Source organism: Pipistrellus kuhlii, unplaced genomic scaffold (genome assembly GCF_014108245.1).
Source record: "Pipistrellus kuhlii isolate mPipKuh1 unplaced genomic scaffold, mPipKuh1.p scaffold_m20_p_101, whole genome shotgun sequence".
Taxonomy (NCBI): Eukaryota; Metazoa; Chordata; class Mammalia; order Chiroptera; family Vespertilionidae; genus Pipistrellus; species Pipistrellus kuhlii.
The window spans coordinates 44460-71487 of NW_023425407.1; the positions used below are offsets into that span (position 1 = coordinate 44460).

General features: G+C 57.2%; 1 protein-coding gene and 1 long non-coding RNA gene across 11 annotated transcripts in view; both read right to left on the bottom strand.

Annotated features, from left to right (window-relative positions):
- Positions 1 to 969: 969 nt before the first annotated feature.
- BRD1 (bromodomain containing 1) overlaps positions 970 to 27028 on the bottom strand; it is a 33038-nt gene continuing 6979 nt past the window's right edge. The window contains exons 3-13 of one of the 10 annotated variants that reach the window (XM_036430067.2): positions 19031 to 19187; positions 16176 to 16307; positions 15724 to 15837; positions 14935 to 15247; positions 12918 to 13178; positions 7131 to 7625; positions 4010 to 4145; positions 3708 to 3835; positions 2836 to 2945; positions 2553 to 2707; positions 970 to 2032 (exon numbers count right to left, since the gene is read on the bottom strand). In XM_036430067.2, coding sequence (XP_036285960.1) covers positions 1849 to 2032; positions 2553 to 2707; positions 2836 to 2945; positions 3708 to 3835; positions 4010 to 4145; positions 7131 to 7625; positions 12918 to 13178; positions 14935 to 15247; positions 15724 to 15837; positions 16176 to 16307; positions 19031 to 19187 — 2185 coding nt within the window. In that variant the 3' untranslated portion in view covers positions 970 to 1848. Of the gene's footprint in view, positions 2033 to 2552; positions 2708 to 2835; positions 2946 to 3707; positions 3836 to 4009; positions 4146 to 7130; positions 7626 to 12917; positions 13179 to 14934; positions 15248 to 15708; positions 15838 to 16175; positions 16308 to 19030; positions 19188 to 27028 lie in introns of those variants that run through there. The other 9 variants (XM_045578703.1, XM_036430065.2, XM_036430069.2 and 6 more) reach the window with 9 other exon arrangements.
- Positions 7632 to 11771, bottom strand: LOC123652011. The gene is made up of 3 exons (XR_006741029.1): positions 11758 to 11771; positions 9144 to 9152; positions 7632 to 7803 (listed from the first exon to the last, which is right to left on the bottom strand). It is a non-coding gene; the product is annotated as an uncharacterized LOC123652011 (long non-coding RNA).

Consider the following 27028-nt stretch of genomic DNA (forward strand, 5'->3'; position numbering starts at 1 on the left):
GCTCTTAGCTGGAATCGAACCTGGGACCTTTCAGTCTGCAGGCCGGCGCTCTATCCACTGAGCCACACCAGCCAGGGTGAGCCTCAGGTCCACAGAGCTCTGCTCCTCCTGCGGCCTCGGGGGTCCACTCGCCCCAGGGCCTGCGGCATCCCGGCTGGGCTCTCCGAGGGTGCCCAGCACCCCTGCCCTCCCGGCTGCCCTGCAGGCCCCACCCAGACCTCCAGGACCCCAAGCAGCAGTTCAGAGACAACCGGGCCACCTGCCCAGCCCACCCAGAGCCTGGGGCCCAGGGGAGGACTGGGTGCCCCAGCACCACCCTCAACCCAGAGGCAAAGGCAGGAGCTGGCACCGCGACACCTCCATGAACACCCCAGCAGCCTGCACGTGGCCCGACACGGGAGGGAACACCGGGTTAGAGCAGCCGGGGGCAGTGCCTTGGCCTGGGGGCCCACCTGACGGGCATTTCACCCGGGGGTGGGGGGGTCACATTACGTGGTCACGTCATGGGGTGCAGTCTGGCAGGACAACAGATCCCGCTAGGCCGCCACTGCCCGTCCCAGGTCTGAGCCCAGCTGAAGCCACGAGCTCCAAGCGTCATTACCCCACGCGCTCGAACCCCAGGACGTGCTGGCACCTCCCACCGCCTGTGGGGGGCGCCCCTAAGCATCCAGGGCTCTGCTCACCCCAGCAGGCCCGAGAGGAACACAGCAGATAAAAGCGTCTGCCACACACAGGACAAAGCCATCGAAGGAAGACGTTTATTTTCAAGTTTCTGTGGAGAAGTCACAAACAATGGAGACTGGAAGGAGAAACATTTAAACCTCAGACTGCCAGTTCAAAAGGAAATGTGATCAATCAGCTGGAATAATAAATAATGCCGGACAGCACAGGGCAGGGGGCGGGGACAGGCTGGGGCCCAGGGCCTGCCTGCCAGCACTCTGGGGACGGAGGAATGAAATGGCCACACTGTCCAAATCTTGACTTTATTTTTTAATGTAAAAAAATGGAATTTGGAAACCCACCCTACCTTTTCCCCTAACATAATGCTTTACCTCTGAAAAATAAAAATAAAGTACTAATTCTATGTACATCACAGGTACCATACAAAGTGTATCCAAAGGTTCTATTGCTACCAAAGTGTTCTAAATCAAAACGCGTTACAGAAAGCCCCTCATTGTAAACAGGACAAGGTACAAACCACACACACAGCAGCCTGTACAGCCAGCAGCCCGGGGGCGCATGTCCGGTGCCTGTATAAAAACGCTATCAATATACTTCTGCAAATTTATTTCTCATTATAAAGCAGTGAATACACTTTCTACAATAAATAATCCGCTGGGCCCCCGGCTGTTGGAGGCGGGCGGGCGGCGCGGACCGGCGACGGCAGCACCGGGGACCGCCTGCCGCAGGCGCGGAGTGTTTTTGGTGATTCGCAGGTGAAGTACACGGCAGAATTACTCTCTGCCTCTTTCCACAAAGTACCACTCAAAATAATGTCATTTTATTTCTTAAAATACACATTTGTCACTGTAAATTTACACCCCATCTTATTAAATAACAGGTACTCTGTGTAAAGAGTATGATTTACAAATTTATTAAACATTCAAAAGTCTTTTTTTAAAAAGCTATGGATCAAAGGAAGTGAGGCCAGCAGCACCCTCCGGTGGCCGGGCCGGGCAGGGTCGCTCGGCAGCACCGGCCGCGCCCGGCGGATGTCTGTCTCATAGAAAACGGGACGACCTCCCTCTTGGCGAGGGGAGCGGCCGAGCTGCGTCTGCGGTCAATCAGAATAAGTTAGGTGGAGCCATATACAACATGTACAGCTATCAACATATGGACACGGGCGGCTCAGTCGATGTCGCTGAGGTCGCTGGCCGGCTCCCCATGCACCCGGCTCAGGTGGTTCATGGCGCGGTCGAAGGCGACCCTCACGGCCTTCCGGATGCTAGAGTTCCGCCCCTCCATCATCTTCAGCTTGTCGATCGTCTCGTCAATGCCCAGGGGGACCATTTTGGACTTCGGGAGCCACTGCCTTTTTAAAAGGAAGAGACGCCAACAGTGAGAGCTGCGGCCACGCTCCCTCGCCACGCGGAGCCCTGCTGACGTGACCCCGAAGTCAGGGAGCGCGAGGGGTCCCTCCAGAAACCCCGGAGCAGGGCTGACGGTGGCCGGCGGTCAGCATGGGGGCACCTCCATGATTCCCAGGAGGCCTGTGTCCTGGAGGCCCCATCAGCCTTCCACGTCTCTCCCCAGTGGCCACCCAGGGCCACAAGCACGACACCCAAACCCATCCCTGTCGGACACGCCTATGCTGGTGGGTGCTCAGCCACAGCCCCCAGGTGCCAGCGGGCCCTGTGGGCAGAAGGGCTGCTGTGCTGAGGCCGGGAACCCTGTCGCCGCCCGGGCGCTGCCGGCAGCACCGCGAGCTTCCTTCCGCGCTCAGAGGGGCCGAGGCAGAGCCCCGGGTCAGAACGCCTGGGGGCGGGAGGACGGGGCCCACAGGTAAGGAGCGAGGCCTGGCCGCTCCCGGCGGCTCCGGCGCCCGCACTCACCAGCTGCGCTTGTTGTCGAAGAAGAGCACGAGGAACAGCCGCTCGTCCGCCTTGGTCTGCATGTGCTCGCCGATCTTCAGCACGTCCAGCGGCGGCGCCGGGATGGTGACTCCGTTGTGGTGCCCGGGCACGCGTGGCATCTTAGGGTCGATGATCTGCGGGGGGAGGGGGACGGGACGACGGGGTCACACCCGAGCGCTGGCGCTGCACCCAGCTCTCCGCCCCTCCCCCACAGTGCCCGCAGGGGACGCTGTGCCCCCCCCCCCCCCCGTGCTCGGCTCACCAGGGCGGGGTAGGACGGGTAGCCGCTGCACTTGGCCCACACCACCTTCAGGGGCTCGAGCGCGGAGGCAGCGGCGTCGGTGGAGATCCACATGCTGCTCTGGCCCACCTCTGGAGAGGGAGAGAGGGAGAGAGGGAGAGAGGGAGAGAGGGAGAGAGGGAGAGAGGGAGAGAGGGAGAGGGAGCGAGGGTGAGCCCCACGGGCATCGGCAGCAACCGCACCCGCCCTGGCTGAGGGTGCCTGGGGCCCCGGCACCCTGACTGTTCCTCACAGTCTGGCCCCGGGTTTCCACGCACCCTGACCCTACCTGAGGCTCCGACCTCCAGGCTCCCAGCATCGCTCCCTCCTGAGCCCCCACCTCCGCCCTCAGGCCCACCCCCCAGGGGAGGACCCAGGGCCCCTCTGGAACCACAGCCCTGGCGCCCTCCCCCTTCCTCACACCCTCCACCTGCAGGGAGCCTTGTCTGGAGTCCACACCCACATCCTGGTGTCCCAGCCCTCGCCATGCTCTGCTCAGACCCTCCTGACTGGCCATTCATCTCCACCCACAGTGCCAATGCCATCTCCATCCCAACAGCCACTGCCCCCTGATCCCGAGCCACCTCTCGACACCGAGCTGGGACCCCCACCCCGCCCACAGGCTCACAACAGGCTGCACATCACACGTGAGCCTAAGCCAAGCCCGTGGGCCTATCAGGTCTGACAGGAACCACCTGGGGCCGAGCACCCAGGCATCACTCCCCACGGCGCCCGCAGGCCTGTCTGGCTCAGCGCAGCGCCTCGCCCTGCCAAAGCCGGCCTTTCCGGAGGCCAGGGCGCCCAGGGAAGCAGTGTCCGCGGGGCAGAGGGGCACCGGCCTGGGCTGCACTCACCGGCCGCGATCCTGGCCGCCTTGGCGTAGTTGCCGTTCTCGATGCAGGAGATGAGCTCGCTGCGGTCCTCCAGCGTGTGCCTGCGCACCAGGGCAGGCTTGCCGCGGCCGCACTTGGGGGTGCTGAAACTGCGGGGATTGCAGGCTGGTCAGGGCGCCGCTGCAGCCGCAGCCCGGTACAAAGGGGCTGCGCTCACCATCACGCCGCTACAGGCAGGGCGTGGTGAGGGCAAGGACACTACTCACCAAGACCCATGTTCATGGACACAAAACCCGCCCCACGTGACTCGGAACCCGGCCCACCTGGCGTCGCAGAGCGGGCTGCTGCTGGAGGCGATGCTGGACTCGGAGGCGCAGCGGCGCCGGGGCGTGGCTTTCCTCCCGGGGAGGGCGCCCGGCTCCGGCTCGCTCCTCACGCCCCCAAAGCCATTGGTGAGACCTGCAAAGACACGGCGGATGAGCTCTGTGGATAGAGCCGCTGCCCGAACGCCAACTCCGCCAAACCAGAACCCCATGTCCCAGCGCCAACTCCCCCAAACCAGAACCCGATGTCCCAGCGCCAACTCCGCCAAACCGGAACCCGATGTCCCAGCGCCAACTCCCCCAAACCAGAACCCGATGTCCCAGCGCCAACTCCCCCAAACCGGAACCCGATGTCCCAGCGCCATCTCCCCCAAACCAGAACCCGATGTCCCAGCGCCAACTCCCCCAAACCGGAACCCGATGTCCCAGCGCCAACTCCCCCAAACCGGAACCCGATGTCCCAGCGCTAACTCCCCCAAACCGGATGTCCCAGCTAGGACAGCATGGAGGCAGTCACCCCAGGCCCAGCCCAGCTCAGCGCCTACGCCGAAGGGGGGCCCAGGGGCGGGGCCTACGGCATGGGGGCGGGGTTTGCAGTGACAAGGCTGAGAGCCTCTGAGGGGCCCTTCCTAACGTCACGTGTGAAAAGGCTCCACCACGCAGAGAACGGGCGTGCTATTCACTCCCCGGCGGGCGGACCACACACATGTCCCGCCGGTGCAGTCTGGGACCAGCCGTGTCTGCCCCAGGCATGCGGGCCAGGCCAGCCGGGACCTGGCTGAGGAGCCAGACCACCAAGAACGACTTCACACAGAGAAACTTCAAATGGCAACGGAGTCAATGAAAAAACACTTTCAAAAGAAAAGTATCAAGAACCTCAACAACACGTTATAATCCGTGTCCCCACCGCAGACCCAGCCAGGCCCGCTCCTGTGTCACACCAAGAACTGTGCATAATTTTTCCCCAAAAAGAAATCCCACTCCTCACGCCTAAAAAACTGAAAAGCCATTTCTTTCCAACAGTGTGAAGTGACGGTCAGCTCAGAGGGCTCTTGCCTGCTTCACTGCGCTTCCAGAGACTGTGCGATCCACCCGCCAAAGGCCTGTGCAGCCCTGCATCTCGCCAGCCCCTGGCACCACTCCCCAACGGCCGGTGCTCAGTGCCTTTCTCGAAATACACAAACCTTGTCACTGCCACCACCGTCATGTGCTCTGTGATCAGTGACCCTTAACCTCACTCCTGTCATTCTTTGGGGCCCACAAACTGCCCCATGAGACCAAGACCGTCCCTCCCTCTCCTGGGCCCCTATTTCCTGAGACACAAGGCGGAAGGCAGGCCCTTCGTAGCCCACGATGGCCTCCAGGTGCCCGTGCAGGAAGAGCCGACCTCTCACTTCACACCAAAAGCAGAAGCGACCCGCGAGGGGGAGGGGGCTTGTCCAACGCCAAGAGAAGCCGGAAGCGAGGCCTCTCGGCCAAACAGTGAGCACGCTGTGACCGCCAAGAGGTCCTGGAAGGAAATTACAGTGCTGCTCCAGCGAACACGCGTGTAAGAGGCAACAGCCTACAGCTGGGAAGGAAGCAGGGTCCATGCTCTGGGAGAGGGCCACCAGCCAGGACTCCCTCCAGCCACAGCCTACTCCAGGGCAGGCCCGACTCTCCCCCATCCTGTGAGGCCGAGAGGGGAGGCGGCTGTGGAGGAGCGTGTGGAGGTGGGAGGCTGGTCGTGAGCTGGAGGAGGTGCGGGGGCAGCAGGGGCTGAGCTGCAGCGAGCTGAGCAGTACGTCTTGGGGACACGGGACGAGGATCCAGATTCCAATAAAACGGGGTCGCCATAAAGTGACCCAATGAACGCTTTGTCCGAGGTGGAGGAAGGGCCTCCGGTGGGAAGGAGACGCCACCGGGACCTCACAACTGAGAGGTCGGCGCCTGGCCTCACAGGACAAGGGGCTTGGCTCGTGCTAGGAGCTCAGCAGCTGTGACTTGAAGCTGGAGCCAGAGCTCACTTCCCGTTTAGAAAGTCCAGGCCCGTGAGAGTGCGGCTCCCCCTGCTCTGCCTGTGTCTGCATGTGCCCCCAGCTCCCTGGACAGTGTGAGCCCGTGCAGACCGACCCTCAGAAAAAGGGTCCAGAGGGCTGTGGAGGGCCCATGAAGGCCGTTTCCATGCCTTCCTGCTGCTCTGGGTCAAGGACTAACTGACTCCCACATCTCCTTGTGAAGAAAAGCCAGTGATGAGCTATGGCCGCGTGGGGTTCTTCTGATGGATCGGGGTAAATCCATGGAAAAGGTCTCACCGTCCCTCTCTCCTCTGTCCTCTCCCCACTCCCCCACTTGCACACAGGAATCACATGGCAGGAACCTCAGGAAGAGAAGGAAGAACCAGCCAGAGGCCACAGAGAAGGGCCAGCAGAGCTCCGCAGACGGGCAGGAGGGGAGGCGGGTGTGCAGACCCTCCTGAGGTCAGAGCAGCCCACGCCTCCCTCGGCGCTTCCCACGGCGCCCACGGGCGGCGTCCCAAACGAACACCCAGCTGCACTAACTTGGAAACGCGCAGCGCAGCGGAACCCAGACTCCCCACATGACGGGTGCGTAAGGCAGATGGCTCGTCCCACCCAGCCTCTGCTCCTCCAGCTGAGCTGAGAAGGCGTCCTGACAGCAGGACGGCCAAGAGACAGCGCATTTCTCCTTGTCTGGACGCACCAGTGGACAGTAGGAAACACAGACCAGGCTCTGGTCCAGGACAGAGCCCACGGGACCAGCATGTTCACACAGAACAGCGCCCCCCAGAGGCACGGCCGTCGGGGAGCCCGCAAAGGACGTTTCGGTGACACACACTCAGCTGCAGGAGAGCTCCTTCCAGCCCCTGCATGCCAGTGAGCCCTCGGCTTTCTCGCGGTGCACACTCTGAGGGAGGAACAGGACTGGCCCCCAGGCCCACGTGGCCAGCAGCCACCCCGCAATGCACCCTCAGACCTACAAGTCAGGGGTTTTCAAAGAGAAAATGTGCCATCCGTTTTCTCATCTGGAAATTAAGAGGACTGTGGCCAGTGGACTGAGATACTCCCACGACTGTGCCCTCTGACCCCGGAGAAGGAAGGGCGGCGAGGGCCGCAGCATTTACCTGTGTCCAGGCGCTTTCCCGGGGACCCCGCCTCCACCTCAGAGTCGCCGCAGGTGCTTCGCGACCTTTTTCTTGGCTGCAGAAGAGTCTCCAACCTCGGAAGGACTACAGACAGAAAGGTTTTGGTCCCTAGCTGAGGAGAAGCTGGCGGGGTCTCAGTGTTCTTGGCAGACTTTGGGGGGCTTACACTGTTCGATTTGCAGAAGAGAACAGAAGGGCGTCTGTTTACATCGCTTGCTGGCTCCGCCCCCGCGGAGGCCGCCGCCGGCGCAGCGCCACTACAGGCGAGGGTGGGCTCTGCAGGGTGTCCGATTACCAGGGCGCTCTGAGTGCAAGTGCTATGTGATTCATTATCAAATGTGACTCTTTTGAATAGTTTACTCTGCTCTGGGTTGAGTTCTACTGGTTTGAGGGTTGGTGGTTCTGAATTAGTCTCCGAGTTTGAAGGAAGAGGTAATGCATCTGATGGTTCAAGTTTAGGGGGAGATTTATCTCCTGAAAAAATTATAAATAAAGTGATTTTTGAAAGCTGGTAATTATAAAATCTATTATAAAACTTACTGTAAATGTGAAGTGCACCAAAACACTAATTCAATTAAGGAAACAAAGCATCACACACAACTCCCTGCGGGCAGTGAGGGCTGTGGGGTCCCATTGGGGGCGCCCTGGCACCCTGGCCTCTGGCGACACCTGGGAGATGACTTCACATTCGCCAGCATTAAGCACATCGCTGGGGTGCACACCGCAGCTGCAGCCCCGGCTCACTTACCTGAGGAGAGAGCGCACGCAGCTAAGGGCCTATGGCATCCCGCCCAGAGCTGGGCACACAAAGCAAACACACCCACCGCTGCCCAGGCTGCCCTAGTCGGCGCCAAAGCAGGCAGTACTGACGGGCTGTTAGGAGCCTCCCACTCAGTTCTCAGCACACACTTCACTCCTCTGCCAGCCACGTCCCAAAATGCTACATGTAACTCCTCTTTAAATCTGACTTTAAATAAATACCACCTTTGGGAAGAAGACTGTAATAACTATTTTAGCCGAGGCTTCAACGTTTCCACACGGAACAAGCGCTCTACAGCCAGCTCGGAGGCCACACCCACAGGGATGAGAACCTCCAGAGTCCGTGACCTGTAGCCACGAGGGGCTCTTAAATGACCCCAAGCGGCATCTGACACCCACATACATTCTTCCTGTATGGACCCGGGACGTCCTCCAAGCCACTTGAAAGATGTCAATTAACACTTTAACCCCAAGTTCATTTTAAGAGCGGAAAGCTGAAATCTGCGCACTGTGCAGGCCCAAGGACCTGAGCCCGTGCTGCTGAGGTCCAGCCTCGGGGGCCCCACGCTGGTAGCGTGCCCACCTCACGGACTCTTAATTCGCAGGGAGAGGCCTCTCAACCGGGAGCTGCCCGGCACACCACCCCCTCCCGCCCTGGACAGCGGGCACCCACAACAGGATGCGCACTTGAGAGCCACAGGGACGTGTTGGCTGGTGAGATTCTTCCTACCTTGGCTTAGTCATGAACAAATGCATGAAAGCCTTCTGCGAAGGCACGCCGCTCTCTGCGCCTGACCTCCCTTCCCCAGACCCTCCACCGACTCCCTGCCTCCTCTCCTCCCTCCACCTGCCCCTCGAGCCACACACCAGCATCTGTTCTGACCAGAGGCCTAAAGACCCGCCTCCGTGCCTGCGAGCCGCCTCCATCTTGGCCGGGTTGGTATGGACCCCACCTGCCCCTCTGCTGCCCCTCCCTGCTGGGCTCTCACTGCACGGCCAGGCCCCCACAGCCACCTCCAGCCCACCCCCTACTCAGAGGCTGACCTCGGCCCAGGGCCCACTGTCCTGCAGGGCAGCAGCCCACGGGCACCCTTGTTCCTGCCACACACAAGGCCCCAGACCACATGGCCCACACCTCTGCTCCTCTCACGCTCAGGCCACCGGCTTCTCTCCCATCACCCGGCAGGCCTCCCGGCCCCTCCTCCCAGCCGCTCTGCTCACCACTGTCCTTACCCACTGCCGCTGTTCTGCAGCCCAGGGGCGCCCACCATCAGGGCAACTCACAGAAAGACTTCCAAGGCATGAACGGGCAAGCGGGCCAGACCCCGGGCTCCACCGCCGTCAGCCATCCCTGCCCCACCACCAGGACAGCGTGCCCGCAGGACCGTGCGGAAATGGCCCTGGATGCTGACACACAATAAGAAAGCTCCTTTAAAAAGTCTGACAGACGGCCTCGCCTGCCCTCGCCCTCGCCCTTGCCCTCGCCCTCGCCTACAGATGACACACAGCAGAACACGGCCAGGGCCTGCTGCCGGCTACACTGACAGGCAGCTCAGGAGCCTCCGGTCAGGGACGGCTCAGCTAGAATGACTGCAGGGCTCGAAGCACGGCCTCCAACCCCACAACCTACAGCAAAAGCCGCACGGAGACTCCGCGCCGCCGCTCCCTTCTCCCAGAGCTGCCATCTGCAGATCCGGCCCAGCAGCCAACTGCACGCTCCATGTGCCAGCAAAGCACGGGCCTTGCCAAGCCCTGGCTGCCCGCAGGACTCCCAGGGACGGTGGCCGCTCCAGCTCTCTGAGCCTCAGTTCTCTCAGAAGACGGCCCTGACCTGGGCAGCACAGACTAGGAGCTGAGCACACACAGCGTAGGAGCGCGAGCCCCAACTGGGCAGCGTGCGCATCAGGGATGGGCCTGCCGCCGACTCCGCCCCTCCAGGCCTCAATCGGAGGAAGGTCTGGGGACCCCTTCCTGGCCGGGGAGGGGGGGTGCAGCCCCCACCTCAATGGGCCTGACGCCCACCCATCACTTCGCTGCTCTTCAAGTGGAAACCACCTACCAGGTGTACCAGTTAATAACGTGGATTTTGTAATTGGTTTGAAATGCTGCTCAGACAGTGCGTGTGCCATCGATCAGAATAAGTGGTCATCTGAAGGAGCAAGGTCTGTTGAATATGGCAGCTGGGTTCATACTTCCCAGGCAAGATCTTTCAACCTGTCTTTAACTGGTTTTGAAGTGTGTGATGGTGCATCATCATGAAGCAAAATCACTTTTTTTTTTTTTTTGTCTTCTGGCCCATTCTGGTCATTTCACTATCAAAGCTTGTTTCAAATTGGTTGTCGGTAGGAATCAGTATTAACGGTTTCACCTGGTTTTAGAAGCTCATCATACATCACATCTTCCTGATCCCACCAAAAAAAGACATTGTCTTCTTTCTGAAGCGACTTGGCATTGCAGTTGATGTTGATGGCTGACCTGGATCAACCCATGATTTTGTGCATGTGGGATTCTCAAAATAAATCTACTTTTCATCACCAGTCACAATTTGATGGAAAAAAACTTTCTTTCAGTTGATGTGGCACCCATTTTCCTTCCTTTAAAATCTTTCCCATTGCTTGCAAACGATCAGAAATTGTTTGCTGAGCAATGTTTAATCTTTCTGCAAGTTACTTTTGAGTTTGACACGCATCTTCATCCAATAATGCTGGTAAGTGTTGGTCTTCAAATTTTTTCGGTTGACCTGGACGTTGTCTTTTATATCGAAATCATCACTTCTAAAGCACTTAAACTAATCTTGAGATGGAGCATGTTCACAATAAGCTTCCCAAAGAGTACAATAACTTTCAGCAGCACTTTTCTTCAAAATAAAGTAATGAATTAAAACTTCCCGAAAATGCTCTTTTTTGGCATCAAATTCAATATTTTTAAACGTAAAAATATCTATGACGTTAACACCTTCAGAATATTTGACATGAAGTTTTGAAGTTTGCTGTCAATACAACCAAGGAGCACACATGTCAAATCGCATATATATCAACATATGTGTAACCCCATCTATTGAAACAAATCCGCATTATTAACCGGTACATCTGGTAAGTGCCAAGTCACAACCGAGACAGTCTTGGTATTAAGGAATTACTACTATTTTGGCGTAATAATAATAATGTTGCTCTGAGTCTGTGTTTAAAAGATGGTTGTAAAAGGTTCTTGGGTTTTGTGCATCATAATCTCCAAAGTTCTGGTTTCTACATTAACATCAACAGCTGTGTCGCCTGTCTCCTGCACATCCATGGAATCACACAGCCGCCTCAACCTCTGGCGCTCCCTGCTCTTTATGCTGGGCCCCTGGAAGCTGCTTTCTCTCCATCTTCCTCTCCATCAGCTGAAAGCAACATGCTTTCTCTATGTACGTGGTTGTTTTTAACACGGGCACATTACGGGCAGCTCCAGGCTGTCTTTCACCTCACACCTCAGTTTGTGTGCTTCCTTTAAAACGATCCATAGCAGCAAAGGGACCGGCCTGACTAAGGTGCTCCAGCCTGGCAGGCGGGACCCAACGCAGGGAGGGAGCCCCAGATGAAGGAAGAGAAGCATCCACACCTCTCCGCAGGGAGAGACCGACTGCTGGGAAGAGCAAGTGCTCAGAGCAGCTACTCCAGTGACAAGCTTCCTCCCTCCCTCCCTCTTTTAAGACAAATACTACGCGAGGGTGGCTTTCTAAGAGACAGAATACTGTGGCCAGTGCTGCCGCCCTGGCAGCAAGAAGGGGGCTGGCTGGGAGCACAGCGGTGCCCTACAATGACCCCATCCCCAAGTCCTGCCATGTCCCAGGGCTTTCATCCTCCACGGGTGCCCAGGCCTGACAATAGGACCCCAAGTGGCTGCCAGAAGCCCCTGATCAAGTGTACCAGAGCCCGACTCTCCAGCAGGGAGAGCGCGGAAACGGAAACTCCTCTCTCTTCTGGAACTCACTGCAATTCACATCCCCAAGGAGAGCACCTAGGCCTGCACCTTAGGCTACGGACCTAAATCAACCCACCACACACCTGAGAGCCAGGCAGCAGAGGAGGAAGGCAGCAGAACCACTTCCGGGAACCGCTAGAGGACAAGGGAGCTGTGGCCCAGGGCACCGTGGGAAACTCGGAGAACTACATAGTCACAGCCAGCGCTTCCTGGGGCCGCAGTTCACAGTGCACCACAAGACACACGCATGGCCGTGACCAGGACCCTGCAGACCGCCAACAGCAGGCAAGGCTTTTTAAAGGAGTTGCAGAACAATTTGTGTTTGTTTTTTAAGCTCGGAAAGGTCCCAGCCCCCTGCTGCTGGTGGTGGAGGGTCTCACTCCACGTTCCATTTGGTGTGACTGAACCGCTTCCTCTGAAACCAGAAGAGGGCTGTGACACACCTCAAGTCCCCTGCGCGCATTGCTGGACCAGCTGCCCAACCGCTCTCTCGCACCCGTGCCCAGTTGGGGGGGTATCTGTGTCACCCTGTGTTCCGGTCCACAGAAACATGCCTGCTGCCTCACACCCCAGTTGGAGCAAAGGGAGGCGCCGCTCCACGCTCGGCTCATGCTGCTGAGGCAGGGCTGGCTCTGGGGCTCTGGGGGCCCTTGGGCAGCCCTGGTCCCGCCTGCCCCTTGTGACTGGCGCCCACACTGCGGTCCCACCCTCCAACATCAAAGAGGAGCATGGACGGGAGGGCGCTTGAGAGCAGCCCGTCACAGCCGCTCCTCCATGCACGGTAAGTGGCTCCCTCCTCGCGGACAGGACACGACAGCAGTGCACCCGCCTGGGCACGCTCCCTCCGCTCCACCACGCGGTGCTGCGGGGATCTAAGCCATGCTCTCTGGGCCCAGCTGGGAAGGACAACCTCACTCTGCCTCGCACCGGGGCCCTCTCGGTGCTGGAGCACCGCCGGCAGGACTGCCCGGAACCAGCCTAGTGACCGGGGGCGGGGCGGGGCCCCTGGGCCTGGGGAGGACGGACGGAGGCAGCGCTGCTTACCTTCCTCCCCCGGCTCCTGCCCCAGCGGAGCACCTTCCTCTTCAAAGCCTCCAGTACCTGACTCCGCGGGCGGGGGCTGGCTCTGCTGCTGGCTCAGCTTGTTCCGAACGAGCGCGATTTCCTTTTTCAGGAGCTTGGCCCGCTTGCTCCTCGACCCGCTGGATTTCATGGAGCACGTGAGGTCCAGTTTGTCCAGCAGCTCCCGCAGCTGCTCCTCCAGGCCCATGTGGGCCCTGTTGGCCGGGTTCAGTAACCTGTCCACTGAGTCACAGAACACATGTCCGTTAGCGTCACCCGCGGTGACCAAGAGAACACCCTTCCACCTCCACCGCCCCTCCGTCGCCCTGGGCCACGTGACGGCCCTCAGCCACGCTCTAAACCACAGGGGACGGACATGCTTGCCACCACAGGGTGCATGGACGTGGGAGGCACAGAGGCAGACGCAGGACCACCAAACCTCACGTGAGGGAGGCCAGCGGCGCCTTGACTGAAATTAAGTGGCAACGATGCCAGCTGGGCAGGACTCGCCCCTTCCTCATCCAGTGCTGGGGGGGAGGGGGAGGGGGGCTGCTTATGCATAACTGACCTTGAGCTCAGGAGCCCAGACCCAGGGATTACACTGGTTGCACATCTCAGGGAATTCTGAGCCCCAGGCTTATGTCTACAAAAACCCCTAGCAGCTTCATCTCAGCAAAATACCAAAATCTGTGAGACACAAGTTACCTTAGACCAGTGGTCGGCAAACTGCAGCTCACGACCACTGGGATAGGGACTTAATCACAAGGAACAGCAGCAGCCTGTAATTATTGGAACTGAGAATCTAGGTCGGTGGTCGGCAAACTCATTAGTCAACAGAGCAGCAAACCGAAGCTTGCAAGCCACAGTTTGCCGACCACTGCCTTAGACAGTGAGGCCGCTAAGCAGAGAGCCACTCTAGCGCCACCTGGTGAGCGGGATCCCCCCCCAGCTAGGGACTCACAGTGGATCCTGTCTTTCCCGTGAAGTGGACAGTGCACAGGAAACACGTAAGATGCCTGAGACATAGCAGCCAGGCTCGACTCCCAATGGTCACTCACAGCTGACCTCGGGAAGCATTCACGTGAGCAAAACCACGTCATCCGAGGCCTGAAGGAAAAGGCCACGGTGCCTCAGGCAGACTCTAAGCAGTGCGGGGTCGGCCACCCAACGGCAGCTGGACACGCCCACCAGGCTTAACGGGAGGGAGGCAGGACGCACCCGCTCGCCTTGGACCCCCGCCCTTATACCAACGAAGAGATAACAGTAGGACTTCCCACCCTTGACTTTATGGCTAGAAAAACTGCGTGTAGGAATTTCCTTAGGCAACACCATGGCAACCTGCACGGCCATCCTCTAAAAGGCCAACACGGAGCCCAAAGGCCTTCTTGCTCCAGGAAGCGGGGTGGCGGCCATGGCGTGGTGGCTGGAGCCTGGGAGAGGGCAGCCAGGCCTCCGAGGACAGCAGCAGCGCAGACTGCACGTCTGAGGAGCACATGCCTCACACAGAGGGAGGCGGCCAGAGCCCTGAGGCCCCTTCTGCAGGGGCAAACCCGGAGGGAGGGGGGAGAGGAGTGGGGAGTGAGGAGTCTGTGTGCTAGTTCTGGGCCCTTTCCACACAGCTGGCAGCACCCTGGAAGCTAGGACCCACCCTGGGCCCTGGGCGCTCCGGGCTGTGTCAGGAGGGCCTGGGCTGTCCCGTACGGCACCCTGCATGGGCTCTCACTGGGCACCTGGACGTGGCTGTCTGAACAGGGGCTGTGAGGTAACACCGCAGTGGCAAAGGGAGAACAAGGCGAATGGCAACCATCCCAGTGGTTTCCACACTGACTGCGTGTCAAATCCACAAGACGGGATGCGGCTGAGACGCACCTGCCTGCCTTCTCTGCGCGCTCCTGGAGAACTGAGCGGGCGTGGGGCTCGCATCCCAGTCCTGCTGGGCGGGCAGGGGGGCCGACCAGGCCCAGATGGCCCGGGCACCCCGGACCCGGCAGGTGCTTACCATCCTCCCAGGAGAAAGGCCGCCGAGGGGCTGCGGCTGGCCGCTCCGGCAGGTGCACCCCCGAGGCCGCCTCGAACCCGATGCTGTCCACCTGGCGGCGGGCCTGCCGCAGCACGACGCCGCCCTGGTCGCGCAACCGCACGGCGGCTCGGTAGAACACGGTGTCCTTGGCGTTGTACCGCATGCAGTTGTCCACGATGAGGTCAAAGTCCTCCTCGAACTCGGGGAGGCTGCTGTAGCCCTGCGCCTCCAGCCGCTTCCTCATGGTGGAGAAGTCCATGGGCTGCTTGATGTGCTCCAGGTAGTCGGGCACCTGACCGCAGGGGGCACAGCACTTACACCAGGAAACGTCTGCTGCCACTCCAGAGCATTCACACGCCACACAGTCTCACACGCGCACACATGCAACACAACGTGCACACATGCAACACAACACGCCTGAATGCACACAGCACAAACAACTCCCACTAACGCGAGCAGAACTGAGACACGGCATGTACACGCCTTCCCATGGGCCCTGCTGGCTCAGCTCCTTCACTGAAACCAGAGCAACAACGCACTCGCTGGGCAGACCCCGACCTGCTGAGGCTCTTTCTCAGCATGAACGCCCCCACCTCATTGTCCCCCACGTCATCGCTAAGACTTTACAACAAAACGTGGGCCGTGAGCCAAGGACTCGGTGAGGCAGGAAGGGAGGACAGGAACACAGGTGAGCGGCGTCCTGCGGGCGGGCAGTGTGGACGGGCGGGTGGGCAAGGGCGGCAGCACACCCACCTCCTTCAGGCTCACCGGCTGGGCGAATATGCGAGCCGGGTCCTTCTCCTGCAGCTGGTCCAGCACGGAGCGCAGCAGCACCGTGAGGGGGGTCAGCCGCAGCTCCAGCGCCATCTGCTCCACCTTCACCTGGAGGACAAGGGCGCTCAGCGCGGACATACACAGGGGCCTTCCTGCCACAGGGCCGCCCAGCGCCAACACTTGGTCCACAGCCATTCCAACCCTGCCCCTGGCAGCCCAGGGCAAGGAAGGTCACACATGGCGCCCCAAACACCCACCAGGTGCCGGCCAGGCTCCCCCTTCACTGGCCACAGCGTCCCACACACCACACGGGAGGCCACACTCCCTGCACCACTCCCGGTCCTTTGAGGAGGCAGGGCCGCCCTCCCATGAAGCTGCCGAACCAGGGCACAGGGTGGCGGGGCGGAAGGACTGCAGGGCCAGAAGCCCCGCCCGCGGAGCCTCACCTGCTCCCGCTTGAGCTTCTCGCGCTTGCGCAGGAGCTCGATCAGCAGGCGGGCGCGCTCCAGGTCGTGCCGCAGCCGCTGCCAGTACTTGAGCTTCTCCTTGGCGGCCTGGATCTCCTCGTCGTTCTCTCTCTGAAAAGGAATCCAGAGGCTGAAGTCGGCCGCAGACGCCCAGGGAGGCAGCGGGAGCCCAGCCGGCCCCACAGCGCCCACAGCAGAGCGGGAGTAAGGGGGTGCAGACGCCACCACGCAGGCACACCAGGGTCCCAGCAAGTGGAGGGCAAGGGGCCTCGCAGAACCCAAAGCACTACAGGGCTGTGCCGAGAGCAGCCACTCCCCTTGACCTCAGGACGAGGCCGGGGTCCCACCGCCTGGACTCTCAGAATAAGGCAGCAGCTGGGGAAAACCAGACACACAGAAAGCGCCCAGGCCGGCCAGGTGGGCCTGTGCTCTGGGCACGCCATTTGCCCGTGTCCATTCTACATTTCAACACTGAAAAGATCGTTCTGCAAAGTCAGAGAAACAGAGGCGGTGCCAGGACACACGAGGCCCACCCAACGCACATCCAACAAGCTGACCCATCCGGACATGGCGGAGCCTGACAGCCCAGCAGGCCCGTCCCCCGGCAGAGAACCAGACCGAAGGTGCTCGTGTCCCAGCCCCGGCGGGGCCTGGCACACCAACCCCCGTCCTAGCTCCCCTCCTCCCGGGGCTCCACAAGCTTCCTCACACTTCCTGGCTGGTCCCCCCGGGTGCCCAGGACCTGGTCCTCACGCACGCTCACCATCCGCTCTCACAGCAGCGGCCCGTCCCCAGCTTCTCCTGGGCCTACCTCCTCCTGCCGACTGTTCACACCGCCCCAGGGCCCACGTGCAAAGCTATCCTGTCTGCTGAGGCCTGACCTCTGCCCAACCACAGACAGCAAGAAACTGCTGGGACACCCCTCGCTCCTCGGAAACCAGCGTCTTCTGGCAGGCCCACGTGTAGGGCCACCCGGCTCCATGCCTGATGAGAACCCCGGTCTGCATCCTCTCCTCCCCATTTCCTGGCGTCACTCCACCTCCGGGTCCAACCCCCACAGCGCCTCACTGCATTGCCCATCCACCTGCAAAGGCCAGGGCCCTCCCACACCTGGAGGCCGTGCAGGCTCTGGTCCCAACCTCCTGCTACACCTTTCTGTCAGCACAGCCCAACGACATGCTGGCTCCGGCCAGTGCTCCCATGGCCGACAGCCCTGGCACAGCCCTGACAGGATGACAAACTCCATTCCCAAAGTGGAGGGCGAGCACATAGCCTGTCAGCTAAGCAGGCATCACCAACAAAGACCAGATCCCAGGTCAGACCAAGGCTGAGGGGGACTCCAGGGTCCAGGCCTCTGAGTGCAGGACACGCAGGCGCCCAGCCCCTAGGCCCATAGCAGGCACACGGAGAAACAGGCATGCGTCCAACGCATCCGGCCAGCCCACGGCCAGACGGAGCAGGCAGCTGACCCCTCAGCAGTCCAGGTGCCCACCAGGACGCCCACAGAGCCCAGCCGGAGCTACGCGTGCGCCCAGGCAGCCAAGACCCCGGGTTAGGGAGCCGCTGTCCATGTGCCGGACCCCGGGCCAGCACCCGCCCAGCAATCCTGGTTGTCCTGGCACCCACAGGCAATGCCTTCTGCCGAGACCTGGCCACCACACACTCGTCCCTCGCCTTCCCCGAGTCCACATGGGCCTGCACTCCTGGGCTGCAGCTCAGATGGCCCTGGACACCCACTCCGAGAGGAGAGGGGAGAGACTCCCTCAGGAGAGCAGGGCCCACGCACAGAACCCTCAGAGGCCCAGAATCTTAAGTTTTCAAAATGTATAAAAAAAGACATTAGGATCTAAACTTTAAAAACTGGGCATTTAAATGTGTTCGTACTTAAATCACCTCCATCACCACAGAATTCAGGGGCATGGAGGAGGGGCTCCCTAAGGAGAAGGTCGCTGTCCAGGCCACACAACGTGGAGGGACAGCTCAGCCCCGGACGCACTGTGGCAGAGAAGACGGGACAGCACAGAGATGAGAGGAAAGGGGATGAAACAGTAACTTGGCTGGGGGCGTGCCCGGGTTGGGGGCTCAATCCCCAATGCAGGGCATGGAGAGGGCAGCCGGTCAATGGTTCCGTCTCATCATTGATGCTGCTATCTCTTTCCCCTAAAATCAATAAAAATGTGTTTTTTTAAAAAAAACAAAAAACGCCCTGGACCGGGTGGCTCAGTGGTAGAGGGTTGGCCTGAACACCAGTCTCGGATTTGATTCCTAGTCAAGAGCAGGCACCTGGGTTATAGGTTCAATCCCTGCCCCAGTCAGGGTGCATCTGGACACAATTGCTCAGTGTGTGTGTGTGTGTGTGTCTATCCCTTCTACTCTCCAACAGTCAATGAAAAAATATCCTCAGTGAGGAGTAACAGCAGCAGCGAACTCCCTGCTCCTCTCCCTCAGCTCAGCTCTGGCCTCCTGCCCTCCCTCTGCGGTCAGCACTAAACCAGCTGCAGACAAGTGCCCTTTGGTAAGTCCCTCTCACACGTTTCCAGTTCAGACCCCCCCCCCGCCCCGCCCCCCGCCATGGGGCCCGGGGCTTCACCTGCAGCTGCTCCCTCCACTGGAATCCCACCCCACGTGCTCAGCAGTCACGCTTCCCCTTCCCCAGGCATTCCACACGTGTGTAGAGTGAGGGGAGGAAGCAGAAGCCACGTGCAGGACACTGATGGACAACCCTCAGCCTCGCAGGCTGGGACGTGTGAGTCTTCATCGGCTCCCAGGGCAGCCCACACGGGCCCCGCCAGCGAGAGGCCTGGGCCGAAGAGGCGCGGCCGAGCGGGACGCACCTGCTGCGTGCTCCTCTGGGACTGCAGGCTGGACTGCAGCCGTCGCAGCAGGGGCGCGCCGTTGCGGGACAGCCTCTTCAGCAGCCAGTAGCTGTGCGCTCGCTCAACAAACTGCTTCTTCCGCTGAATGGCCACCTGATTCGCAATCCTGTTTAACCTAAAAAACAAAAAACTCCAGACTTTAGTTTTAAAGCAGTACGTTAGCATGCTTTCATCATGGAGTCTGGAAATGACAGTGTTCCTTTTAGGAAGCCACGCGTGTTCACGTGTTCCTCCCTCATTTGTGGCACATAAATGCTACCTCTGATGTCTCTGGTTCTGCTAAAACCAAGTCCACCACCTCCTGCTGCCCACATATTTCATGCACTATTAAGTCACTCGTGTCTATCAGATTAAACAGCTAAAAAGAAAACAAAGCTCTAAATGTTCTTAATTCCTCCATGAGACACTGTCCCCACACACACAGCTGCAGGCACATCTTGGGAAGCTCTGCCGGCTGGCACAACAGGCATGGGTCCCTCAAGACCCACTGGCTCTCATGGGGGCTGGGCAAATGTGGGGCACCAGCAGTTCTCAGTCACCTCACAGGAAAGAAGAGCTGGACAGACACTCGAGGGAGCGGCAGCGGCCGGAGCAGGGCTGGAGACCAAGGAGCAGAGGAGCTGCTGCTGGTAGATGACACTGGCATCGCCCAGTCTCCTGAGCCCCACCTCATAAAGGGCAAGGGCTTGTAAAACAGGGTAGGAGGGAGTGGAGGTGTGAGCCTTCAGCAATCCTTCAGCTTCCCAGAAAACTGCCCTTTCCCCAGTTATCACTCTCCTGTTGAAACAAAGAGTAACTCATCAATTTGCCTCACAAGGACACTGAGAGATAAGTTCAATCTACACTAGAACAGAAACCACAAAAGGCAACAAGGCATTCCTCTTGGTGCATCACAATCAAAATGTCAGGACAGCAATCAGAGACTTTTAAGAGCAAACTTTTTAAAGAATGCAAACCCCCAGTCTTACAAAATAACCAGAGAACACCTCCAGCTCGACCACATCCAGACCACGCTGGCCTGCCTTAAACACATGGCTCAGTGCATTTCCCGGACCGCCCAAAGGCTGCCTTGGCTGGCCTCCGCCAATTCTGAAGGGCAAGCATCGCCCAGGGAGACCCAAGACCAGCTGCTGTGGCAGGACACAGCTCCCATCCCTTGGAGCGGCCTGGCCCGGGGGCCTTGCAGAGGCCGTCACATCAAACCCAGGAAGGTGCCAGGAGCCTCTGCCTCTCTTAGGTGCACCGTTCATAACGCAGACTAACTATTAACCCGTTACTAATGCCGATTTTATAATCAAAGAAAACACGGTAACTTCAAGAGAAAATATCAAAAGTGCTTCTTTATTCAAAGTAATGTCCATCACTAGCTACACATTTCCCCATCTTTCAGATAATTTGTGGATACCATTCCAATAGAACTTTTGTTTTGAGACAAACCATTCAGAGACTATTTTCCACGTCTTCGTACATTTTGAAGTGCTGCTCAGAAAGTGCGTGTGCCATCGATTGGAACACGTGGTCATCTGAAGGAGCAAGGTTGGGTGAATACGGCAGGTGGGTTCATACTTCCCAAGCAAGATCTTTCAACGTGTCTCTAACTGGTTTTGAAGTGTGTGATGGTGCCGAAACTGGTTTGGCTCAGTGGTAGAGCGTCGGTCTGCGGACTGAAAGGTCCCAGGTTCGATTCCGGTCAGGGGCATGTACCTTGGTTGTGGGCACATCCCCAGTAGGGAGTGTGCAAAGAGGCAGCTGGTGGTGTTTCTCTCTCATCGACGTTTCTAGCTCTCTATCTCTCTCCCTTCCTCTCTGTAAAAAAAAAAAAATCAATAAAAATATAATAAATAAATAAATAAGGGTTTGCATCCAGTGAACTGAATGTGCTCGGACAGAGATCACTGAAAAAAAAAATAAAAAAAAAAAAGAAGTGTGTGATGGTGCGTCATCATGAAGCAAAATTATTTTGCCATGTCTTCTGGCCCATTCTGGTCGTTTCACAATCAAAGCGTGGTTCAAACTGATTATTTGCTGTCGATAGCAATCAGTATTAACGGTTCCACCTGGTTTTAGAAGCTCATCATACACCTTCCTGATCCCACCAAACGCAGAGCATTATCTTCTTTCTGAAGCGATTTGGCCTTTCAGTAGATGTTGATGGTTGACCCAGATTAACCCATGATTTTGTGCATGTGGAATTCTCAAATTAAATCCACTTTCCATCGCCAGTCAGAATTTGATGCAAAAAAGACTTTCTTTTGTGCCATTGAAGCAATACTTTACTAATGACTTTTCAGTTTTACATTTGCCTTTCGTTCAGTTGATATTGTCACCATTGCTTGTAAATGATTGGAAAATTGTTTGCTGAGCAACGTTTAATCTTTCTGCAAGTTGTTTTTGAGTTTGACATGCATCTTCATCCAATAATGTTTGTAATTGTTGGTCTTCAAACTTTTTCAGTTGACCTGGACGTTCTGTCTTTCACATGAAAATCATCACTTTTAAAGCGTTTAAACCAGCGTTCACAGATTCTTGAGATAGAGAGTGTTCACCATAAACTTCCCAAAGTATATACAATAACTTTCAGCAGCACTTTTCTTCAAAATAAAGTAATGAATTAAAACTTCCAGAAAATGCTCTTTTTTGGCACCAAATTCAGTATTTTTAAGAGTAAAAATATCTATGATGTTAACACCTTCAGAATATTTGTCATAGGAAGCTTTGAAGCTTGCTGTCAATACAACCAAGGAGCACACATATCAAATCGCATATATATCAACATGTGTAACTCCATCTATTGAAACAAATCCGCATTATTAACCGGTACACCTGGTACAGGCAGATCCAGAACCCAAGCTCTAGTGTAGGGGTGTCGAACTCAATCAGAGAAGGGGCCAAAATCTAAAATCCAGCCTAAATCGCGGGCCGAATGGTTTACTGAACAGTCATAAACTGTCATTGTGATGGAAACGCAGCGTAGTGCAGTGATGACAGCGCGGTGCGGGCCACATTGCAAGGCCTGGCGGGACGGATTTGGCCCGCGGGCCTTGTGTTTGACACATGTGCTCTAGTGTGTCAGGGCCACAGTCGCATGGCTTCAGCAGGAGGTGAGGTGCGCTGGGAACCCAGGCTCTACCTGCAGCCCCCGTTCCTGGGGCTGGGGCTGGGCTGGTCCTGGACACCTCACAGGTACCTTTTTGGGTGGAGTTACAATTTTGCCATTTTTGACTGAGTTATCACAGCGTGTGAGTGCATACTAGTAAATCTTAGTACATACAGCTCCATGGATCTCTACCCACGCAGACAGACATCCCAACACACATACACACTCCATTATCTCCACAGCCAAACAAAGCAATGTGGATAAAAGTACTTTTTAACAATTTCAAGGTCCAAAGAAATGCTGTTTGGCTACATGCTTTTAAATAAAGATTCTGTCCCACGAAACAAGCCACTGACTCCTCCAGGGCCAGGACTTCAGAGCTATCAGCCCCGGGCACGAGCACAGGGCTCTGATGGGAATACACGCAGAGCTGTCCTCAAGTGCTTACCCAGCATCTGCACTGATCAGCCATCTCCCAAGCAGTCACGAAGGAGCAGGTGGGCTGAGCGTGAGGCGGCCCTGCAGGCGCCTGCATTGTGCTCCCGGAAGGACACAGAGCAGCTCCGGGGAGCAGCTGTGCCAACCATGAACACGCCACCTGACCAGGAAGCAACCTCAACACTCAGTCCAGCGAGAGTGCAGGCACGAGGGGACAGCAGCGGGCAGCCAGTCTGAGCGGATGCCCAGCCCACTGCCAGTTCCCCAGGACGCACTATCAGCAGTGATGTGGCTTTTAAGACGTAGCCACCCTCAATAGCCCAGAAATCACACCTTCCCACTATCTGGGGTGCAACACTGGCCTTCCACTAAAGACTGGGGAAGGTGCAGCACCGCTTTTCACAACGACCTGATGGGTTCTGTCCGGAAGCTCTCTCAGGAAGGCGGCTGGCTCCGTGCTGGGCATCCGGCTGACACGGTGAGGGAAACCTCGGAGCTCCAGGTCAGAGCCGAGGTCCCTGGGGTGCACATGTCCTCGCCATTATCCAGACCCACCCAGGTGGGTCTCCCCTCGGCTCACTAACCAGAACTGAAGTTCCTGAGATCAGGAAGTGAGCAGAGCCCCGTGTTGTCAGAGATGCCACCAGATGCTCACCTCTGTGAAGCAGCCCTGACCTGCCCAGCACCCCTGTGAGCCCCCTCCCTGGCCCCACTGGGGTAGACTTCTGAAAACCAGCACCTCCTGGCCCACATCGGAAAAAGGGAGGCTTCGAGGGAGGACCGAGTGGGCACTCGCTCCCAGCCCTCTCAGAGAGGACGACCCAGGCAAGAACCAGCACTCCTGGGTGGAAAGAGGAGCAGGGGCCACGTGGCCTCCAAGGGCCTCCCAGCCTCATGGCGGAGGCCAGAAGAAACAAAAGCAGAAAGCGTCCAAGAGGCTGGGGACTCCTTAGTCACTGCAGTAGGGGACGTCACTGCACCCAGATGGGGGAATTCATGGTGCCCCCGGTACCTGGGCGGACTGCCACTAGCGAGGCAGACACCAAACCCAAGGCGAGGCTGCTCTACTGAAGGGGAAGGGCTGTCTTCTTTCAAAACAAAACACCTTCGCCCTGACCAGTGTGCTTCATGGCCACTAGAGCGCCGGACCTCGTACCAGAGGGTCTCGGGTTCGATTCCCAGTCAAGGGCATGTTGTATCTGGGTTTCAGGTCCAATCCCAGTTGGGGCATATGCGGGAAGCAGCCAACCCATAAGGCTCTCTCACATCGATGTTTCTCTCTCCCCCCTCCCTCCCTTTCTCTCCAAAAAAATGGAAAAGATATCCTCCAGTGAGGATTAACCAAAAAAGAAAACAACTCATCTCAGAAGACACTGGGTAGCTGTGGAAACGTCCAGACCAAAGGAGGCTGCCCAGGAAGGTCCCAGCTGAAGGCACAGGAGTATCTTGGTCCTTCTGCTTCGAGGCCCAGGGACGGCGCAGAGCCCCTCACGGTGCCCACTGTCCTAGGAGTCGGGACCCATGGAATCACCTCAGAAGGCACGCCCACATGTGCTTGCTACCTGTGCAGGACGCATGGGACAGGACGTTAGCAAGAGGTGCCTGGGTAGAGGATTAGGGTGTTCCCCTTACTCCTGCAATAATTTATAAACTTGAAGGTTTCCAAGTAAGAATTGAAATAATGACACCTCTGACCCAGTAATTCCAGGCTGTGTGTGCCCTTGGGGGTGCTCCTTCAGTCCGCTTGTCCCACTGCTGACTGCCCAGGCAACACCGAGGCTAGAGTTGGGGTGAGACCGTGTGGCAATTCCCTGCTGCCAGTATTAAGATTCAAATAAACTGTCACCCCATCTTGGCCAAAAGGAAGTGAATACAGTGAGGAGCTCTCCTGTGACGGAGCCTGCTCCGTGTGCAGAGGAATGCCTGGGCAGGGACCAGGGCCCAGGGGCTTGGTGATCACAGCAGACATGCTGAATGTGAGGGACGACGAGGTAGGTCCTGAGAGAGACCACCAGGCAGAAGCCCCAGGAGCAGGTAGGCGCCTGAGGGTAGTTCGGGCCGAGGCATCTGAAAGGTTGATGAGCATGGAGCACTCCACCCACAGCTCTGCACTCAGAAGCACTAATTTTAGTTCAAGACAGGAAGCTCTTGGGAGTCAAATACACACCAAGAGCACTGACACCAGATGACACACGCAGGCTTCCGCGCCCGGATTTGTCTCCCTGCACTCTGTTTTCACTCACTTTGGCTCTTCTATGAAAACAAATCTGCTCACCAGATGGCCCACATCCCTCTTCCCTGGAGGACGCCCTTTCACACTGGACCACGACAGACTCGCAAGGAGACACCCAGTTCCCCTGAATTAAAACCAAGGAAAGGGGCCCTGGCTGAGTAGCTCAGTTGGTTAGAGCATCATCCCAAAATGCCAAGGTTGCGGGTTCAATCCCCAGTGTTTCTCTCGCCCCCCCTTTCTAAAGATCAATCAGTAAATAAGAAATTTAATAAAACCAAGGAAAGTGATGAAGTCATAGGAGGGAGAGATCATTTACGACAGCACTCAGGCCAACACCCACACGAGGGCTTCTCGCCCGCACACTGCTCAGCGACCAGGACACAGCTGCTGGGCAGTACGGAAACACGGGGCCTGCATGTGCACGTGACCGGCACTTTTCAGTTTGGATTTAATGCCTTCCCAGAGTAGCCACCACACAGGCCTCTGGGGACCCTGAGGCGCTGCCTCCCTCGGCCAGCAGGGCTGCATGACTGCCCCCCGCGGGCATCCACAGGAGCACACACGGCCCTGTTGCTGTGAGGCATCCAGAGACGGACTTCCACTGCTTCCAGCATCTCGTGTCCCCAGGACACGGTATGTCGGAACTTTTATAAAATATAATTAACTGCCAGACAGCAAAGCCTGTGGCACAAACACTTGTCCAGGTCCATCCTTTCTCTCTACTCCAAACTATCATCACATTTACCCCTCAATTAGAAAAACAAAAACACACAACATGAGCAGACTACACCTTCAGGACATGGCTTAGCTGCACCCCTGCTTTGAGATACTGAGGCTCAAAGCTCACGTTTCTCCTCATTCCGGCCTGGGCATGCATTTCCCACCTGGGAACGCTTCCTCTGCAGCCCCAGCACCGCCAGGCACACTTCCTGCAGCAGGTCCTCGCAAGGGGCTGTACACAAGGCAGGGAGCACTTCATTCTTGCAACTGTTCAATTTGTTAGGTCGTGTTTTCTGTTCTGTTTACTTCAATTTCTGTAAAGCTGAAATTCTACGGGCACTTAAACAGTAGCTCTTGATACAAATCCTACACTTTTTGACTACACTTTTTGACTCAGATAGAAATCCACGCTAGGCTGACGGCCCTGGCCTTTGTTGCTAAGTGATGCACCTCTCGATGCACCTCTCATACATCAGTTTCTTTCTCTACCCCTCTCTTTCCTCCCACTTTCTAAAAATCAATGGAAAATAAAGATTTTTTTTAAAAAAATCAAATCTTTAAAAAAAAGAAAATCAATGGAAAAATATCTTCAGATGAAGATTAACAAAAAATAGCCGAAACTGGTTTGGCTCAATGGATAGAGCGGTCGGTCCCAGGTTCAATTCCGGTCAAGGGCACGTACATTGGTCAAACACAAGGCCCTTGTGTCAAACACAAGGCCCGCGGGCCAAATCCGTCCCGCCAGGCCTTGCAATGTGGCCCGCACCGCGCTGTCATCACTGCACTCCGCTGCGTTTCCATCACAATGACAGTTTATGACTGTTCAGTAAACCATTCGGCCCGCGATTTAGGCTGGATTTTAGATTTTGGCCCCTTCTCTGATTGAGTTCGATACCCCTAATCTATATAATAAAAGCCGAACGACCAGAACGACCGGTCACTATGATGCACTGACCACCAGAGGCAGATGCTCAACGCAGGAGCTCCCCCTGGTGGTCAGTGCACTCACACAGGAGTTGTGTGGCTCAGCCAGAAACTGGGCTCCCAGTTGGCAGCAAAGCTAAGGAGCAGCAAGTTGAGCGGTAAGGAGCCGCAAGCAGGCAGACGGGACTCTGAGGAGAAGGAAAATTAATACCTGGGTGCATTAGAGGAAAAAAAATACAAAAAATAAATTTAAAAAGATACCAAAAAGAAGGCAGAGAACATCTTAAAAGTAGTCAGAAACCAGCAGGCAGACATCCCCCAGAGGTCCCAGACTGTGAGGGGCACAATATGGGCTGAGGGACAGCCCCCTTCACTTCCAGTGCACAAATTTCGTGCATCGGGCCTCTAATAAAATAAAATAAAAGTCAGGATGACTTATCTGCAAGAGATACCTTGGTTTTAACAATGTTTTTCTCTGGATAAGATTATGAGCACTTTTTTCTCACTTTGTCTGAATTTACTGTTTCTGTAACGAGTATATACT